Genomic DNA, 17531 nt, shown 5'->3' with positions numbered 1-17531 from the left:
ATATACTCAAAATTTTTTCCCATAAGGGAAAGGTGGAAAAGGGTATAACAGTTTGAAATAATGGTATATATGACGAAGCAACTTCAAATTGTCAGAATCATTCTGATAAACTGATAAAGCCAGATAAAGAATTACACCACAGAGTTAAGAAATTACCTAAAAAGACAGCACAGGGGAAAGGGAAGTATCGCTCACCGTCATGCATTGTTATACGGTCTTAGTTGTATATATGCAATACTCTCAGTCATATCCATATCTTTTACCATTTTATTGTAAGTGTGGAAAATAATAAATGTGTGGTACCATATAAAATAACTAGGAGCTTCGATTAGCGCTGCGCGTCAGTTCATCAATGTATTATTTCGAATGCACATGTGACGATGGCACAACAAATCGTGAAATTTAATAATGGCAATACTTGTCCCATTCTTGGTTTGGGTACTTGGCAAGTACGTTACAATTTAAAAAGACAATATTTTTTATAACATAATTCTTGCTTAAGTTTTACTAAATATGTTTTTGGATTTGTCAATGTAACCTTCAAAATGTTAAATCAAGATTATTTAAAAAATTCGAAATTTGAACCATTTTTTAATTACGTTCATCTGTAGTAATTTATTTCACACTTTTATGTCAAATAGTCCAAGCCGAATGAAGTGATTCAAGCAGTAAAAGATGCCATTGACATCGGCTACAGGCATCTAGATTGTGCCCCCGTTTATGGAAACGAACCAGAGGTCGGTGCAGCAGTTGCCGCAAAAATTAAAGAAGGCGTTATTAAACGGGAAGATATTTTTATCACGAGTAAATTGTGGAACACGAACCATCAACCTGATCTAGTCGAACCTGCATTAAAGAAAACTTTGAATAATCTTGGACTTGAATATCTCGATCTTTACCTGATGCATTCACCAATGGGGTTCAAGCGTAAGTTTTAATCTTTGCTTTTGCTTAATTAATAAATAAAATATATTTCTTTTTACAGCTGGTGATGATCCATTGCCTAAAGATGCTGATGGTAAATCTATAAACGATGATACCGATTATGTCGATACTTGGCATGCAATGGAGAATCTTGTAAAGAAAGGTCTTGTAAAGAACATTGGAGTAAGCAACTTCAATTATCAACAAATGGAACGATTACTTTCTAACTGTACAATAAAACCAGTGACAAATCAGATTGAATGCCATCCATATTTAATTGAGAAGAAAGTGTGTGACTTTTGCAATTCTAAAGGAGTCCTTATTACTGCTTACTGTCCTTTTGCTAAGCCAGGTCTTAGTGTTGATGAGCCTGTACTGTTAGAGGACTCAACAATTACAGCGCTAGCTACCAAATGCAAAAAAACTCCTGCTCAAGTAGTACTGCGATATCAAGTATGTATTTTAATGACAAAATTCTCTTTAATCACATTCATAAGTCAAATTAAAAAAGAAGAAATTTATTAAATAGATACAGCGTGGACACATAGTGATTCCTAAATCAGTAACAAAATCGAGAATACAAGAAAACTTTAATATCTTTGATTTTGAATTAAGTTCAGAGGATATGGATACAATAAATAGTATGAATTGTAATAAAAGAGTTGGCTTAAGACCTGAAAAGTATGTATTAAAAAATTGCTTAATATAAAAAATAATGTTTGAAACTTCCTCATTTCATAATTATTTGTTTGACTTAGTTTCAGATTTAGTCACCACAAATACTTCCCCTACAACACAGAATTTTAATATTATTCTATAAACCAACACTAATAAACAGAATTTTAATATTATATTATAAACCATGAATAATGAAATATATTTCTTTTTAAATTATTAAGCTTTTTTTCATGAAATCCCTTTAGTCTAACTTTACGTCATAACAAATGGAACACTAAATAACTCTTACGGTTAGGTGCACTGGCACAATGATTCATCACTGTCTTCACAACCGCATGAGCAACATTCGCAAAATTCATCCTCACTGTCCTCTTCAGCCAACTGTTTTGAATCAATTGGTTGATATTCCCCGGAAGGACCTAGCGGATCATCGCTACAGTTACATGCTGCGTTGGATAACCCACGGGCACATTTGCCCCTGCAATTACACCTGCAGCTTCCAACTAGACGTGGACAGGGCGTCGATGGACAAATTTCACAAGGATCTCTAATATCGCAGGGATTTCTGAGATCACAAGGTAGTACGTATGGTTTGCACCCTGTTCGAATACCTGTATTTTATTTTCATATTAGTTTCTGTCCTTCTCATTAGAGAACTTACTACATTGTACATACACATACCATGATCTGCCATTGTATAACGTGGTAGCTCGTAGAAAGGTTTCCTTGAAGATGTAGCATAACTTCTGATAGGTTTGTTACAAGGGATTTTGCAAGGAGGAATATGTTTTCCTACACAAGTTTTTTTCAAAACATATTCAAGATCCTGAGGAGTAAAACAAGGGCGATGACACTGCGCTGACTTCGAGTTGGGCTTTGACAACTTGATTTGCTCATCATCGCTTGTTTTCTCACCGTTCGATTTTTTTTGGGTAGTGGGCGACTGAATTCTGGGTTTAACTGTAGCAGTAGTTAATTTTTCAGTTAGTACCTATAAAATATCAAAAAATGAATGATAGTGAAGAATTTGTTATAACGATGAAATAAATTTTTGTACATTATTCGCAACAAACGATGTGTGAGTATTTGCGCTTCTCATTTGAGATGCAACTTCCGATTTTTCGTTATTTGACCACCAATTCGATATCCAGGAAGACATTTTCCCGATCTCTCCCTTAGGCTGTTCAGGCTCAGTTTCTTGATCCAATTTTTCAATATTCTGCTTCGATGTAGAAATTATTGCGTCACTTTGTGGCTGTAAGAATATGGAAATAAAAAATATATCAATTCATCACATTATTCTACTTTAAATATATAATTTTCACTAACGATGACAGCTTTCCCTTCCTGTTTTTTCTTTGATTCATTTTGTTTATGCAATAAACATTTTTTTGGCACGTAACACATTCCTTTCCAGCTACCATTTAAATCTGGAATGCAGCTAACGACTTTCTTTCGAGTGCAAACATTTTGATACTCCTTAGACGTTAATAATCGATCCATATGTTCCTTGAAAAGCGTCTCCTTCTTTTCCAATTGTTTAATACAATTCTTCAGATTTAATTCTTCCTCAGCCAGTTGACGAATCTTCGTTAAGCAAAGTAAATCCTCGGAATGTATCGAGTGAAGACTCGGACTAGTGTGACACCGTACTTCTTTCTCCAAATCTTTCAACTTGTTGTTCATCTCCTTATTTATAAGCTCCAAAGATTCTAATTCCATTTCTGTCTCTTCCAATTTAACATCCGCTTGAATGATCTTCTCCTGGGATTAAATTGACTTTTATTATTATACGTTTAAAATAAGAAGATATAATGCAAAAGAGCAGGTACATTTAGGAAACGACAAATTTTTTAGCGATAATTCAAGCACGCTGGTAAGATTTACCCGAATTAAACGCTGAATTTCAATCGTTCCGTACATGCAACTCCTCGGTCTCATTGTTCAGATCCTTCACAGTATTCTTCAGACTTTCGAGAAGTTTTTCAGTTTGGTCCGGATAAGGAGCGAACATCTTCATAATCTTGCGAATTTTACAATACGGCGCGTCGTCGCAATTTTTCGACATCCACATATTGTACGCTATTAACGCAGGAATCGATCGTTCCATCGTCGTAATCTTTTCTTTTAAATATTTCTGTCTACCGAGAAGATCGCAACGTCGCTCCTTTATCTTCATTGTGATATCTTCTAAATAGGGTGAGGAATGTTCGCTCGCCTTCGTGTCTGATTTCGGACCTAGAAATAAAAAAAAGAAAGTCGAACGACGCTTTATCAAACGTATATTTTGTCTGCATAATTTATGAAGTAATTATTTTAAGTATCACCTACATTTACATCGGGACGTCATGATTCTTAAGGCGTAGTTTCTGTCCAAAATAAAATTTTTCGTTCAAGGCCAAAATTGAATGACAATATGTACATTAGATCCGTAGTCACAAGTAAAATATTATCATTTTTTATGCAAAACTTTTTAAACGTTTCTGACGTTATCTGTATGTTACGTAGCGTTTAAACTAATAAATTACAACGACGTATCTTTGATGACATTATCTTTGAAATTTTGATATTACATGTGAACATTAATTTGTTATATATTTGTTATTGACAGTTTCAAGTTGAATAACATATTTCCGTATTAATTACCATTCTCGCCGATAACACATAGATTGAAATTAGCAATGATAGTATTTTTTAAAAAAACTATCGAACAAGGACGTATGTTTTCTCTGATATCTTCAATCATTTTTGACAATCTTACGCGCAACGAAAATCAACATGCATTAACGTAACGTCCCTGCGTATTGTACAAAATGTATTAGATCTGTTTAATTTACTTATTGGGGAAAAGATATAAAATATATTGCGCTGTTTGAAATCTGGAGCAAATCGAAGTGGATAGCAATGTTGCTTCTCGACTTAATCAAGAGTTAATAAAATTAAGAAATTAAATTAAATTCAATTTATGGTAAATTTGATAGTTAGCTTGCAAATGAATTTTTATTTAATAGAAGAACGGAGGATTTGACTAGTCGTGACACGGATGACGATAAATATTCTTTGTTGACTGGAACCAGCACATCTCTTCAGGATAGCACCGGAAGTACAATTACAGGCTCTATTAGAGCCAACTACGAACGCAATTTCGAAGATCGTATCTTGTATGGACAAAGTGGTGCTCGCAGATTTAGTTATAAAAAAAGAAAGACTTGCAGCGGAAATGGAATATTTAGTGCTCCTCCCGGCGTCAGTCCCCATCATGTTAAATCATCTATTATCCGTCGCAACACAAGTAGAGCTTCTGAACTCCATGCATATTCTACCACACATATCTATTATTTTCTAAATCCACTAGTACACAAAGTTATATAAAACTAAATACACGAATTATATAATTGTATAAATTATATAAAAATTCAAACTTTTTCTTCTTTTTGTGATAGATGGATCTCGATTAATTTTTGTGTGGCCACAAAAACCGCCAAGAAGTAGATTGTTAAGAATATTAGCTCCTCTTATGCATGGAATCCTCATTGGATTTCTGTTCATGGATGCCGTTCATCTTTGGCCAGGAGAATTTTTACCTACGTCGTTGCCTTCCATGATACCCGTCCCTTTACCACCCGTGAAATGTAATGTAATTGAACCACGATGGTTCGACAATAGTTAAATATCATGATCTTTCCTTTGATACTAAAGTCGCGTAGGTTAAATTCGCTTTCGACGGAAACATTTAAAAATTTATGAGAAATTTGAATAAATGTAGAAAAAACATATTAAAACACAAAATGAAAAATAGTCTTATTTTAATATACATATATAACACTAGAAGTTTCTCAATTTGTTTCCTAAAAGATTAGCCTGTAGGTAAGTATGTCTGTATATGTGTATGTATGTATATGTTTATCGAAACACGATACTGTATGGAATCAGTGAAGGTGAAGAGTACTTTCATCTGCAAATATGTCAAATAAACATTTATTTCAAAAATTTGGATTTTTACGTGCACCTTTTGGCATTGGTGTCGGACGTTATGTGTGTCAGTTACAAAGAATAACTATAAAATTTTGTAAAAGTCACGGTGGTAGTCGTGGAATGAGGTAAGAGAATTCCTTCTCCAACTTCTTCGTTAAAATTAAATTTTTATATTACATATGTATCGAGGCAATGGCAGGCGAAAATTCTGAATTTGTCTCTTTTGAGTCATAATTGTTGCATTAATACACATTGTTTATATCTTTTTTTTTGGAACATAACCTGCAATATCCCATGCCGGTTGTATGTACATAGATATGTACATAAAAATATTTATTACATTTTTATCATATGCAGAAGTTTTTTGGAACATGATTTAATTGATTATGCAAAACACAATCCTGGAGTCGTAGTATATGTTAAACCAAGAAGGCACAGAAATCCAGTTATAAAAGCAGAATATTGTAAGTTTATTTATTACTTATTGTATTAAAAAAAACTTTAAATGGTAAAAGATAATATTAAAATATTTATGTAAATTATAGTGAATGGAGAAACACATTGGATATGTGTTGCTGATTATAGTAGGCAGGATATTATACAATGGATGGAATTATTGAAGACTCAATATCATAATGGCCCAGATTACAGATTACTTAAATTATGGCATACAGATTTTCCTTCTATTCAAGGACCTTGGACACCATTCACTTTTAAAGATCCATCTTTGAATCAAGTCAAATTTCCAGATGTAAATATGAAAGCTTCTCCCACTTATATGTTTTGTTATTATACATATATGTATATTTTATTCATTTTTAGAAAAAGATTGGTGAAGCTATTAAATTGAAACCAACAGCAACAGAAGAATTAATTAAATTATTTGAAGAACAGCAAGAAGCTGAAAAGCTTAGCGAAGAAATTCCAGTTCAAAAAAGTGTTAATTAAATGATAGTTTCAGCCATTTTTAGTCATTACAAATTTTTAATCAAATATACTGGACATTAAATCAATATTGCCATAACTTTTTAAAATGACATTTGGTTTGTTCATATTTATGTGATAGTACAAGAAATCTAATAAACATATTTGTTTAATATCTAAATAGAAACCTTTATGTACATATGTCAAATGATCATGTAAATCATTTAATCGTTGTAAGATTATGGCTATTGTAAAATAAATATATATAGCTTACAAATATACTTGTGTTATTTACTGGTATATATAAACTTTGCATGCATATGGTATCATATTTTGCATGAAACTAACGTACTTATTTAAATTATCAAATATACATTCTCTATATATAATTCAGATTGCACGATGACATAACAATTTCATTTGTGCTTTATATTCGTTTGATGGAAGTATATTATTGACTAGCATATATATACATACACATATATATACACAATACTTTTGATATGTGATAGGAGAAGAGTTATAATAAAGCATTCATACTGTTGTTGACTATGTTTATGTTACTGTCAAAATTACAGTGACAGCCACATATTCCTTTTGTTGTTTTGTTTATGTATATCCCTTTATATATTCATTACTACATAAAAATATATCTTAACATTTTTTGTATAAAAATTGAATAGTGATATTATACATAGCGCCATAACTTGTTGAGTAGATGAATCTATAAACTCATATCCAATTTAAGTGACCCCTTTACCTTGCACGTGTGACCAATAGTTTTACATTCTAAATAAGTTATGTTATTATTGTTACAATATTTAATTTCTACAACAACCTAAGAATGTAGTTCGTTTTTTAGAGCAATTAATTGCGTTTTTATTAACACGTGCAAACTTTGTATATCAAACATAAAAATATATTCTATACATTCTATGAGACATACAATTATCAATTATTTTAATTAATCTTTACTATTTGAATTAAAAAATATTAAATACAAGACATTAAATTACTATTGTATTAAACATATACAAAATATTAAAATGTTATTAGAATATAACTTCTAATTTAATTAAAATCCAAACGTCAATTAGAATATGAATAAAATATTCTCAATATTTTGAGAACAGTAGATGAAGATTATAACTTTTCTTCATAAAAATACAATAAGCATGTATTTTTTTTTAATTGTATAGTAATTTACGAACGTTTTTTCAAAATTTTGATGATATTATTTACAAAAATAGGAAATATTTCAATTATGCTCAATTATGCTATGTAATGAATGTCATTTCAAATAATTTTCAGGGGATGGGTACAGTAGCATAACCCTGATATATGCTAATTTCTTTCTATGAGAAATATGAATAAATACTTTATTTTTTACACTACAATAAAGAGTAATATTTTTCCCTATCATTTTTACAAAAAAAAAAAAAGAAAGAAAGAAAAGAATTTGTAACTTCTCCTGTATAATATCAGATGGGCTTAGATATCCATAACCATGTATCAAATTAATGAGATAATGAGGTGAAGTACATTTCTAAAAATGTAACAATATAAATAGGATGAGTTTGATGCTACATTCAATCATACGCACAAAAAGTCACACACCATCGGCCATTCCATATTAAACACTTCATTATGTATAAATAATAAATTTGTAATGCCTCGTTATATAATATTGGTATTAAAAATTGACAAATGTGGTACCTGCGATATTTCATATTTAAATTCAATCATAATATTAAGATAAATTGTTTATACTAATCGTCTTGTAATGAATTTAAATGTTACTATAGAAATTTATCAATTTCTCATTGTATAAAAGTAATCTAACATAACGCAATGTATCACATTTGTAAAATTAAACAAATTAAATCATGCATACGCTCTATCATCCCCTTTTAGCACAGATAAATGTCCACGAAGAAGATAAAACAGCACATCAGGTAAAATATTCTCGTTTAAGCAAAATATCACACATTATATCGATCGTGAAAGAGGGACTAGAGACGATTCATATTCGACTTTATTCGTCTTTAAGTCGTTTACTAAGTTCTTCTTGTTGCTTCTCTCGCAATTCCTTTTTTGGCTTTATTCGTTTAAGCTGACCATCCCTAAAAATGTAATTAAAAAAACTTAATTGTTTCTCTTTATATATAATGATGAATAATATTTTTTTTTATCTAAAAAATTTTACCATTGTAAATCGACCAAGCCACCCTGTCTTGCTATCACAGACTTTACTCTATTCGCAAAATCAATAGCGCTCTCTCCCTCGTTTCTATACATCGGAGGAAGATACCAAACATCACATACTATGGCCCAACTTGACATAGTCATATATAAGTATTGTATCATTGAATATCGGCTACTATTCCAAAATGCATCCCCAAATCTTGGATCATACTATAAGAAAAAGAATAAAATTGGTTATCTAAGATAATCAATACCATTTTACATGAATACGTACACAATTACCTTTATTGCAACAGGATAAATTACTCCACCAACTTCAAAGCTTCCTTTCTTAAATTGCATAACTGATGTATTATTTATACAAGTGCCTTCAGGAAAGATAAGTATCGGTGGATTTGTAGGATCAGACACATGTTTTTTTAATCTATAAAGTATGTAAGAACATTTTAATGTTATAAAGAAGCTATGCTAACAGCACAGCGATTAACATTTACCGTCTTGTAACTGCTTCTCTATCTTTAACTTCACACCGTTCAAACCAAATATGTGGTGAAGCACGTGCTAAAGCTCTTTGTAGAATACCTAAAAATCCACCATGTCTCTGACCTATCTAAAATATAAAATTTGAATAATATAAATCATCTTTCACATAATATTAAAGTAATACATTTTTATGCAATGCAAACAAAAATAACATCACAATAATAATAATAACTAGAAAAAAATAAATATATAGCAAATTTCAAGCAACATTCATTTAAAGCAAATTTCACCTAAAATAATATTTTCTATGGAATAATATTAATCGCGTTGCACATGATACTAAAATAAAGCAAATTTTAAGCAAAATTCGTTTAAAGCAAACTTTATTTAGAATAATATTTCCTATTGAATATTTTAAATCGCTTTTTGCATAATATTAGAGTAATATATTTTCATGCACACATCCCAGAACTACAATATCACAATAACAGAATAAGATCAATATAAAGCAAATTTCAAAAAAACCCAAAAAAGCTGACAAAGGATGAATTATCATATCGATAAATAAATAATGCTGGAACTATTAGCTTATTAGACGAAGAACGACAAAAACGTACCAAGGAATAGCAATTATCGCACATGAGTATCAGAACATCTATAGGTGAAGTATGATTTGCCACACAAATACCCCTAACAGGACGATTCTCCGGATTATGATACGTAATTACTGATGATAGAGCACTCGACAACACACCGAAGCACATTATGGAGACTTTGTAATTCAGCCATCGCTTGAAACTACCCTCTGGAACATAGCCGACTACCGCTGTACATGCAGTCAGCCACATCACCTGTAAATCACAAGCTTTATATCTAAGAAAGGATCTTTCTTTTAGTATCAATGCTGACTAGCTTTACTTGCAAAGCAAAGTTACGGGATACCGTTTTACCTGTAACATTTAACAATGTACTTTAATTCTGTCAGTGGGCAGTTATAAATCATATTAATGTAGGGGATTAATACATCAGAATTTCCGAATTTGTTTTAACGATATCGTCATATTATGCAGAGATTAGTTAGTTACAAACAACAAGACATCATCACAAATTCCCAACAGCAAATTTTGAAAACAAAAAATTGATATCTTCGTAATGCCTCATTACCAAGGAGAATGTTGTCTGTGTGGATAAGATAGGCACATCGATTGCGGAAGTGTGATTTGCCACACACATTCCTCCTGGTTTTGGTTTGTTCTCTGGATTATGAATTGTAATTGTCGCTGATAAAGATTGTGACATTATCCTGAATGCTATGAGACTAGCCTTGTTGTATGTCCATTTCTTAATAAAACCATTTGGTAGGAAGCCAATAAGAAATGTTGCAATTACAATGTACAGTACCTAGGAACCTTTGATATTAGTCGAGTTGCAAATACTAAATTTATATTTGGTATTGAAACAGACAATTTCAAAACAGATTCGTGACAAACATATAACATAATCTTAAAATAAAAATAAATGTGGAAATAAGAAATTAATCGAGTGTATATGCATCCTACCAATTTGTTTCAACTTTTCTAAATACTATTAATTTATTATTAAAAGAGAATCAATGAACTTACCCCTACAAAACAAATGAATATCCTCAAGGGAAGAAGGAAACAATATCGCATAACAAATCCACATATCCATATCACTGTTAACTTCCAGGAGATGAACTCGTAATGTCTATTTGTTCTAGTTAACAAATTCCAATTCTGGAAAAAATATATCATTATACTATATAACAATTCATATATATCTATAGGTCTAGAGAAATAGAAATTACCTTCAATTCTTCTGCTTCAAAACGAGATGTCACCTCATCTTCTATAATAGCTTCTACACCAGCTTTAATGTAATCCAAACAGATTGCAGGTTTGAACTCCCTTTTCAGGGTTTCAAATGAATCTCTACGTATGAGTGTCTGCAACAAAAATATATTCTCAATCCATTGTACAATTAATCATAGATATGTATATATATTTTCTTGATATATATTAAACAAATAGAATTAAAATTACCTCGCTTTTGCTCGCACTTGTTGCAGGCGTCTGTGAATTCTCCGTTTTCGTTTCCTCCAAATGATTTTTATGATTCTGCATTTCTGGCTCGGGTACCAAAATCAAATCCGTCGATCTGGCTATAACGGTGCTGCTCACTCCATTCTGCATACTCTCCGTTTTCCAATTTTGCACATTCTGCTTTTCGACGTGCCTCGATTCGTACTCCTCATCTGTGTCTTCGTCATTTTGCTTCCAAGTACCATTCTTCTTTTTCACGTTTTCTATATTTTGTCTGCCATACTGAAGTATAAAAACAATACATACGCTATAATTATTTAAGTTTAAACATCCCTAAGGAATGCGTTTCTTATTATGAAGCACTTTGTTGTAAAGTGGTCTTTATACAACACAAGAAAGACAATCGGATTAGTCAATCTGATTATAATTTGCAAGAAACAAGTACTTAAAACGCTAAGTACTATAGGCTAAAATACGGATATTTTTAATAACAATAATTTTACTCCGGTCTTGATCCTTTAATAGTTATCGGTGATAAGAATAAAGATAAACAATGCTTCTTTTCTTTATTTATGAGATTTATGTAAAGTTGAATACTTTGTTATGCTTGTTCCTTTTTTAAAATTGTTTTACAATTGGAAAAGATTGTTACAATAAGTTATAAAATATAAAAAAATGTTCGTAGTTTGGAATTAAATATTTTTTTCTAACAGAAATTTTCGGACAGAATTTTTTCTAAAAAATTCATATTATAGCGTGGAGACGTAATTAAAATATTTAGTGCCCAATCTATATACAAAGTGTTTGAAATATACTATATGATTATACTACTATGCTATATAATATAGCTATATAATATAACATATATAATATATGTATCATGTAAAAAAATTATGTAAACAGGCAGGCTAATGTCCTTCTAGTTGATAAAACCGAATAATTTCATCAATTTTTTGAAGATTAAACTTACCAAGCTTATCAATCAAATTTATAATAAATCATAAACATTAAGTTCAATGAAACTAATTCAATACAGCTACTGATCATTCACAAGTTCGAACGAAAACGACAGGTTTCATTAAATATGTAACATAATTATTAATTACACACTTCGTATATCTTTGTCGGCATAGACGCAAATAAACAAGTGTTGTAAGAAATTTATTCAAATATCAACGAAAAGAGAATTTATTTGATATTTGCATAAAAAGGGAACTTTCAAGATACGGCGAAAGCATTTATCGTTTGTTTCAAGTCATCCGAATTATTTATTAGATAACATTACTAATTACTTCCACACGAGTAATAGTTTTTTTATATAAAAAAAAAGCACTGTCGTCTGACGATATCTGTACACTTTGTACTTAACTAATCCATCTTTCTTCTTTTGGTAAAAGATAGGCATATATCGTAAATGGAAAGTTCATCAAGGACAAGATACATTTTCCATTGAGCTAAACTTGTAGTATCTCTGATAAAGGTACCTCTCTACCAATATTATCGCGTTAGTCATATCTGAAAACGAAATTTTGGTGCTATATCTGTAGTAAAATGTAGAGTTTCGAAAGAAATGGATATCTCGATAAATCGTATTTGCTTCTTGCACTAACACGTGCTTTCTTGAAATTCATGTGGTTAATTGCAGGATTACGATATTCGATAACGTTGATGAGAAAAGAATCGATAAGGAATATGTTTCAACAAAAGACAAATTTCTTGAACTTTGTACCTGATGTCGATGATTTTAAACAGTATAGAAAAGAGATTTTTATGCGTATTTTACACAGCATTCCGCATAATAATGTAATGTACTTATCAAGTTATTTGATTATTCGTGAAGATAAAATACTCTTTTATCATAACACACATACAAAATGTTTGAACAATCGCTTTTTAATACGTTCTCTTGGTCTTTTTATACGATAATTTTATTATAATTACGCTGGAATATGCGTCGCATATAGGCTCGAGATCGTAGATGTTTCATCTTGTTCGTGTAAAGTTTTTTTCAAATTGATTATAATTCAATTCTTATTGAACGTAGTTTTTCCATAATCGCAAACTACTCAATAAAATATACCTACGATATAAAACTTTTATGTACGTATATATGCACGTATGTACTGTATGTGTTATATAAAACATTCTAAATTTTCATCAGCACTGTAAAGAAACATGACTGATCATATTGGAAAACTGAAACAAATCTAAAAATGTATGTAGAAATTATAAGTTATTTATTGCAAACACATATTTAGTAAAACATTTATATTATCTTAAGCGTATATTAAGTGTTAAAGATAATTCCATATTTTACGATTTCTATATACCTTTCTAAATTTGTATCAAGCTTTTCCAATATAGCTATGACAGTCAAATCTCATTACTATGCTAATAAGATTTTGAACTGTTGCTCGTACCATACATAACATATTCATGACAGATATCTACGAGTATTCAAATATTTTCATATGCCGTCTTCTTTTCATGCGTCTTTAAGCTTTAGACGAAATTCTTCCGATAAAATGATGGAGCGTCATTCTTCAATCTTTGCACCATATTCAAGGAACTACAAACATATCATTGTCGCAATTCACGATCTTTGTCTTGTAATCATGTTAAAAATATGCGATCAAAGAAAAGGTTGACGAGTTTGTACGCATCTTGCACAACCTTTCAATTAGGACGTCGCGTCTTCAGTCTATCGCCTGTAATTACATAATCATCGTTATCGTTATATTGGGATCTATTCCATTAATTAATTCGCGATCAAGATTGAGAAAATCGTGAATAATGAAAATTAATATGCATACACATCACACCTATATATAAAGAAATAAGGTGAAACGTCATCGTTCTCATTAATGCATTAATAATGCATATTCCAGCATATATAATCACAGTAAGATTATTGTAAAAGAAACTAAAAGAACATCTTGGAAAGCATTCATCGCACATTTTATAAATAGTATACGTATTGCGATAAATTTTTATCTTTGCGAGTATTCAAATAGTGTAGGGAATGCATAAGATTATCCATTGAGATGTTTCGTAAAATGCCTCTATATTTTATTATTTATAGCTTGATCTGACGATTATATAACACATAAAGAATGTTTGTTTTTCGTTTGCTAATGATATGTACTTCATTTAATACAACAGTTTAACCACTTTTATTAGCAAACTTGTTATCAAATACTTTTGTATGGGATATTGCTTAATATTCACTTTTAAAAATATTTTGGTAACGTCATTCGAGCCATGTCAAAAAATCTAGACGATGTGACCGACAATTGAATAGTATTTCATGTTATTCATTCGGTGTGTTCGTTATGCGAAACTGTAGAGCCACCGATTTGTCTGTTCTCCAAACAAAGGAGATCCACGTATTATCGTGACATGCGTACGGTGAACGGCCTCCGATAGGCTAGGATGATTAGTTTTCTAAAGAAGGAAAATTTCAATGAAGAATAATTACACATATTTATGCAAAAATCTTTGCCTTACTAACGAAATAAACTATATAATATAAATAAATAACATAATAAAATATAAAAATGCATTTCTATATAACACTGTATGGAAATATTTTCTAAAAAATATGATTTTCCTTATAAAATCATAAATCATTAAGATTTTTGCACAATACATCGTTTCTAATTAAATAAGATATTGACATACAGAATATAGATAATCTACGTTATCAATCGGCATATCCATATGATCTTCACTTCGATTGATTATTTTATTCCTAACACATGTAAGTACGAGTTTCGTGTTATATTGAACATATCTCCTCGAACAGGCTATTAACTGCAAATAGAATAGTTTGATATCTAGCGCGCAGTGGAACAAAATGCTCATTTTTGTGTCAAGATCGTGGAAATTCCTATTCGAATGAGGTAGAGTGATGAGTTTTGTTTCAGATTAAAGCTAAGAGTAAATAAGAGAACGAGAAAATAGAATAAGAGACAAATATAGAGAAAACATCGTTAACAAGTTTTGACCTTGAAAACTTACGTTCAAGTTGACATTTTATAAAAACAACTATTATTACTATCTATGTATGATTGAATATTTCCCTGAACTTGTTATGCATTATTCCCTGTAGATTTTAACACTGTATTCAAATCCGGTCACAGAACTTGTCTAAACTAGACCTTCAGGACACTGAGAAAAATGCGATTAAAGTGAGAAGATATAATTATGGTTTTGCTAGTTTACATTTTTTGATAGCACACAAATTTCAATTTCACACATTGTATTTGTTCAAATAAAGTACGTAGAAATAATAAATACTCGAATACGTTGAATTATACGTTAAATCGTATTCAACACGATTAATATTCAAATGGCATCGAAGAAAAATTGAGAAAGTCGACTTTTTTAACTTCGAAGCTACCAGAATAACGATCACGTATTTCTGACTAGCGAGACAAATATTTGAACGTACGTCGCAAAATTCCTCCTTTCAAAAATCTAATATGCACAAGTATACTAAAAAGCAAACTTGGAAATGCTGGATTTTATTCTTCAGTCGCACAAATCGTTTCAACATTAGGATTTCGCTATTTGACGGTTTTAAATCGATACAAATTCGTTACGTACGATATAACATCGTAAGAGATTCGCCAAAGCACGCTTCGATTAATTTTAATTGAATACCTTAATAATATATATATATTAAATGTAAATATTATAATTATATATAATATATCTAATATGTATATTAAATTATATATAATATAATTAATCAATATAATATATATAATTTATATGAAATATGAATAAAAGAATCATGTTAACATGTAAATTTAAAAGTGATTCAGAAATAAAATATTCTTTGAATTGCACTGATGTTCTACCAGTCGATAATTTGGGAGCTTGACTAATAATTTATACAAACCGAAATAAAAACATATTTTATTTACTAAAGATAAAAATTAGAAATTAAAATACACGATTTGAAAATATATTATATATATGATAAAGAATATTTATGTAGTAACAATATATTTAATTAGAGTTTTGCATATTTTATTAATATATTTTATTTGCGTTTTTTATTGATTATGGAATTAAATTTTAGAAATTTATGATCGATCGAATAAACTTGATACCATAGTTTTTATAATTAAGTATAATTACCTTGCGTAACTTACGTTTACTTTAACTGTCAAAAAAACGTGGTAGCTCGGAATACAATTCTAACTACCAAATTTTATATATCTTATGAAATCAGAGTTTTCATTGTATCGAAAATAAATTAGGGAAAAACTAAAAAATAAAATTAAATATTGAATTGCTGCTACTTGTTGATTGTTAGGTAAACAATGCATGAAACACACTTGGTTTAATAGTAGTCACATATTTCATTGACCATCACTTTGAAACGATACATAAACCTTTAAGTATTTTATCTGTAAATTAGTGCAAATTTTAACAATCAAACTAAATCGGGTATTTATGAATGAATAAAATTCAAAATGTCTACCTCAAAGTTAATTGCAATTTTTCATATTTACAAAACAATTTTGTTACGTTTAATACGTATTTCGTTCTAGAAATTTCATTGTGAATTTGATATCAAAAGATCATGTAATCTTTCGTACCTTTTCTATAAAAAAAAAGGAGGAAAAAAAATCATAAAATGTTTATCATGTTTTCAATTTATAGGATCATGATGTGTCTCTAACCGGAGAAGTATTGTAAATTGAATTCACTCATTCGCTTACCTCAAATAGTGTTAGCAGCAATTTTATATATAATCTTCTAACGCCGAGTGACTTTCCGATAGATGCCAAAAAGATTATGGCAAGCAAAAACATAAGAAAAGGTGTTAAAAGTAAAGAAACCGCTAACGACATAACCATCCATAGCGGCGCCATTTTGCTTACTGCCAAGGAATATCCGAGAAGGCGAAACGGTTAAACGATCCCTTCCACAAACAGTTTAAAACCACCGTGCTTGAAACCTATATATACAAATACTATAGAGAGAAACATATTAAAGTGTAACGATCTGCGTTATCGACACTAGTCAAGAAGTTGTCGGCAGATGCGTTTCGATGAAATTGCAGTCACACAGTCACATTTCTTATCGTCCGCAAGAAGGCGAAATGATCGACCAATAGAAGACGAGTGAAAAAAGGTATTTCAACCAATCAAATACGAGATGAATTTAGATTAAAATTTTTAGTTTCTATCATGTTTCTATAGGTCTTTATAACGATAAGAAACATTAGAGCGCGTTCTTTTCAATGCTAGTTTATTAATTCAA

General features: G+C 30.4%; 5 protein-coding genes and 1 long non-coding RNA gene across 13 annotated transcripts; 3 read left to right on the top strand and 3 right to left on the bottom strand.

Moving 5' to 3' along the window:
- The first annotated feature begins 114 nt into the window (after positions 1-114).
- LOC126870436 (1,5-anhydro-D-fructose reductase-like) lies at positions 115-1818 on the top strand. Its single transcript, XM_050628157.1, has 5 exons — positions 115-449; positions 642-927; positions 986-1377; positions 1454-1605; positions 1683-1818. The coding sequence occupies exons 1-5, from the start codon at positions 381-383 to the stop codon at positions 1729-1731; spliced, it is 948 nt and encodes a 315-aa protein (XP_050484114.1). The 5' UTR covers positions 115-380; the 3' UTR covers positions 1732-1818.
- Positions 1567-4687, bottom strand: LOC126870432 (uncharacterized). Of its 3 annotated transcripts, XM_050628143.1 has the most exons (7): positions 3934-4687; positions 3524-3840; positions 2932-3366; positions 2660-2857; positions 2284-2593; positions 1892-2213; positions 1567-1712 (listed from the first exon to the last, which is right to left on the bottom strand). In XM_050628143.1, the coding sequence occupies exons 1-6, from the start codon at positions 3950-3952 to the stop codon at positions 1894-1896; spliced, it is 1599 nt and encodes a 532-aa protein (XP_050484100.1). In that variant the 5' UTR covers positions 3953-4687; the 3' UTR covers positions 1567-1712; positions 1892-1893. The 3 variants fall into 3 exon arrangements, with proteins under 3 accessions (XP_050484100.1, XP_050484099.1, XP_050484101.1); XM_050628142.1 differs by lacking the exon at positions 1567-1712 and having other exon boundaries at positions 1887-2213; XM_050628144.1 differs by lacking the exons at positions 1567-1712; positions 3934-4687 and having other exon boundaries at positions 1887-2213; positions 3490-3693.
- On the top strand, positions 4284-5592 carry LOC126870570 (uncharacterized). The gene is made up of 3 exons (XM_050628387.1): positions 4284-4289; positions 4588-4894; positions 5046-5592. Exons 1-3 carry the CDS (start codon positions 4284-4286, stop codon positions 5270-5272), a joined length of 540 nt encoding a protein of 179 aa, XP_050484344.1. The 3' UTR covers positions 5273-5592.
- LOC126870444 (39S ribosomal protein L43, mitochondrial) lies at positions 5560-6780 on the top strand. The gene is made up of 4 exons (XM_050628167.1): positions 5560-5702; positions 5935-6041; positions 6123-6328; positions 6400-6780. Exons 1-4 carry the CDS (start codon positions 5566-5568, stop codon positions 6523-6525), a joined length of 576 nt encoding a protein of 191 aa, XP_050484124.1. The 5' UTR covers positions 5560-5565; the 3' UTR covers positions 6526-6780.
- On the bottom strand, positions 6653-17204 carry LOC126870430 (glycerol-3-phosphate acyltransferase 3-like). 4 transcript variants are annotated; one of them, XM_050628138.1, is made up of 10 exons: positions 16988-17204; positions 11253-11534; positions 11018-11155; positions 10812-10946; positions 10354-10590; positions 9807-10040; positions 9201-9316; positions 8989-9130; positions 8708-8916; positions 6653-8624 (listed from the first exon to the last, which is right to left on the bottom strand). In XM_050628138.1, exons 1-10 carry the CDS (start codon positions 17138-17140, stop codon positions 8537-8539), a joined length of 1734 nt encoding a protein of 577 aa, XP_050484095.1. In that variant the 5' UTR covers positions 17141-17204; the 3' UTR covers positions 6653-8536. The 4 variants fall into 4 exon arrangements, with proteins under 4 accessions (XP_050484095.1, XP_050484096.1, XP_050484097.1 ...); XM_050628139.1 differs by lacking the exon at positions 9807-10040 and having other exon boundaries at positions 16988-17202; XM_050628140.1 differs by lacking the exon at positions 10354-10590 and having other exon boundaries at positions 16988-17195.
- LOC126870446 (uncharacterized) lies at positions 12425-16981 on the bottom strand. 3 transcript variants are annotated; one of them, XR_007691335.1, is made up of 3 exons: positions 14934-16981; positions 13673-14696; positions 12425-13332 (listed from the first exon to the last, which is right to left on the bottom strand). It is a non-coding gene; the product is annotated as an uncharacterized LOC126870446 (long non-coding RNA). The 3 variants fall into 3 exon arrangements; XR_007691336.1 differs by having other exon boundaries at positions 13673-15185; positions 15273-16981; XR_007691334.1 differs by having other exon boundaries at positions 13673-16981.
- Positions 17205-17531: the final 327 nt, after the last annotated feature.

This window comes from Bombus huntii, chromosome 10 (genome assembly GCF_024542735.1).
Source record: "Bombus huntii isolate Logan2020A chromosome 10, iyBomHunt1.1, whole genome shotgun sequence".
NCBI lineage: Eukaryota > Metazoa > Arthropoda > Insecta > Hymenoptera > Apidae > Bombus > Bombus huntii.
Note: the sequence above shows the minus strand (reverse complement) of the source record. Positions and strands in the feature narration are given on the sequence as shown.

What these genes read in the sequence shown, in the direction of transcription:
- LOC126870436 (XM_050628157.1), top strand. Translation starts at nt 381, where the DNA reads ATGGCACAACAAATCGTGAAATTTAATAATGGCAATACTTGTCCCATT. An exon ending in TTCACCAATGGGGTTCAAGC is followed by an intron (nt 928 to 985) that starts GTAAGTTTTAAT and finishes TTCTTTTTACAG; the next exon opens with CTGGTGATGATCCATTGCCT. An exon ending in GTTGGCTTAAGACCTGAAAA is followed by an intron (nt 1,606 to 1,682) that starts GTATGTATTAAA and finishes TGTTTGACTTAG; the next exon opens with TTTCAGATTTAGTCACCACA.
- LOC126870432 (XM_050628143.1), bottom strand. An exon ending in ATGAGACCGAGGAGTTGCAT is followed by an intron (nt 3,367 to 3,523) that starts GTACGGAACGAT and finishes ATTTAATCCCAG; the next exon opens with GAGAAGATCATTCAAGCGGA. An exon ending in TTATACAATGGCAGATCATG is followed by an intron (nt 2,214 to 2,283) that starts GTATGTGTATGT and finishes AATAAAATACAG; the next exon opens with GTATTCGAACAGGGTGCAAA.
- LOC126870570 (XM_050628387.1), top strand. An exon ending in TATTATCCGTCGCAACACAA is followed by an intron (nt 4,895 to 5,045) that starts GTAGAGCTTCTG and finishes TTTTTGTGATAG; the next exon opens with ATGGATCTCGATTAATTTTT.
- LOC126870444 (XM_050628167.1), top strand. Translation starts at nt 5,566, where the DNA reads ATGTCAAATAAACATTTATTTCAAAAATTTGGATTTTTACGTGCACCT. An exon ending in AGTTATAAAAGCAGAATATT is followed by an intron (nt 6,042 to 6,122) that starts GTAAGTTTATTT and finishes TGTAAATTATAG; the next exon opens with TGAATGGAGAAACACATTGG. An exon ending in ATCAAGTCAAATTTCCAGAT is followed by an intron (nt 6,329 to 6,399) that starts GTAAATATGAAA and finishes ATTCATTTTTAG; the next exon opens with AAAAAGATTGGTGAAGCTAT.
- LOC126870430 (XM_050628138.1), bottom strand. Translation starts at nt 17,140, where the DNA reads ATGGCGCCGCTATGGATGGTTATGTCGTTAGCGGTTTCTTTACTTTTA. An exon ending in TGCTGCTAACACTATTTGAG is followed by an intron (nt 11,535 to 16,987) that starts GTAAGCGAATGA and finishes TTTATACTTCAG; the next exon opens with TATGGCAGACAAAATATAGA. An exon ending in TTTATCCTGTTGCAATAAAG is followed by an intron (nt 8,917 to 8,988) that starts GTAATTGTGTAC and finishes TTTTTCTTATAG; the next exon opens with TATGATCCAAGATTTGGGGA.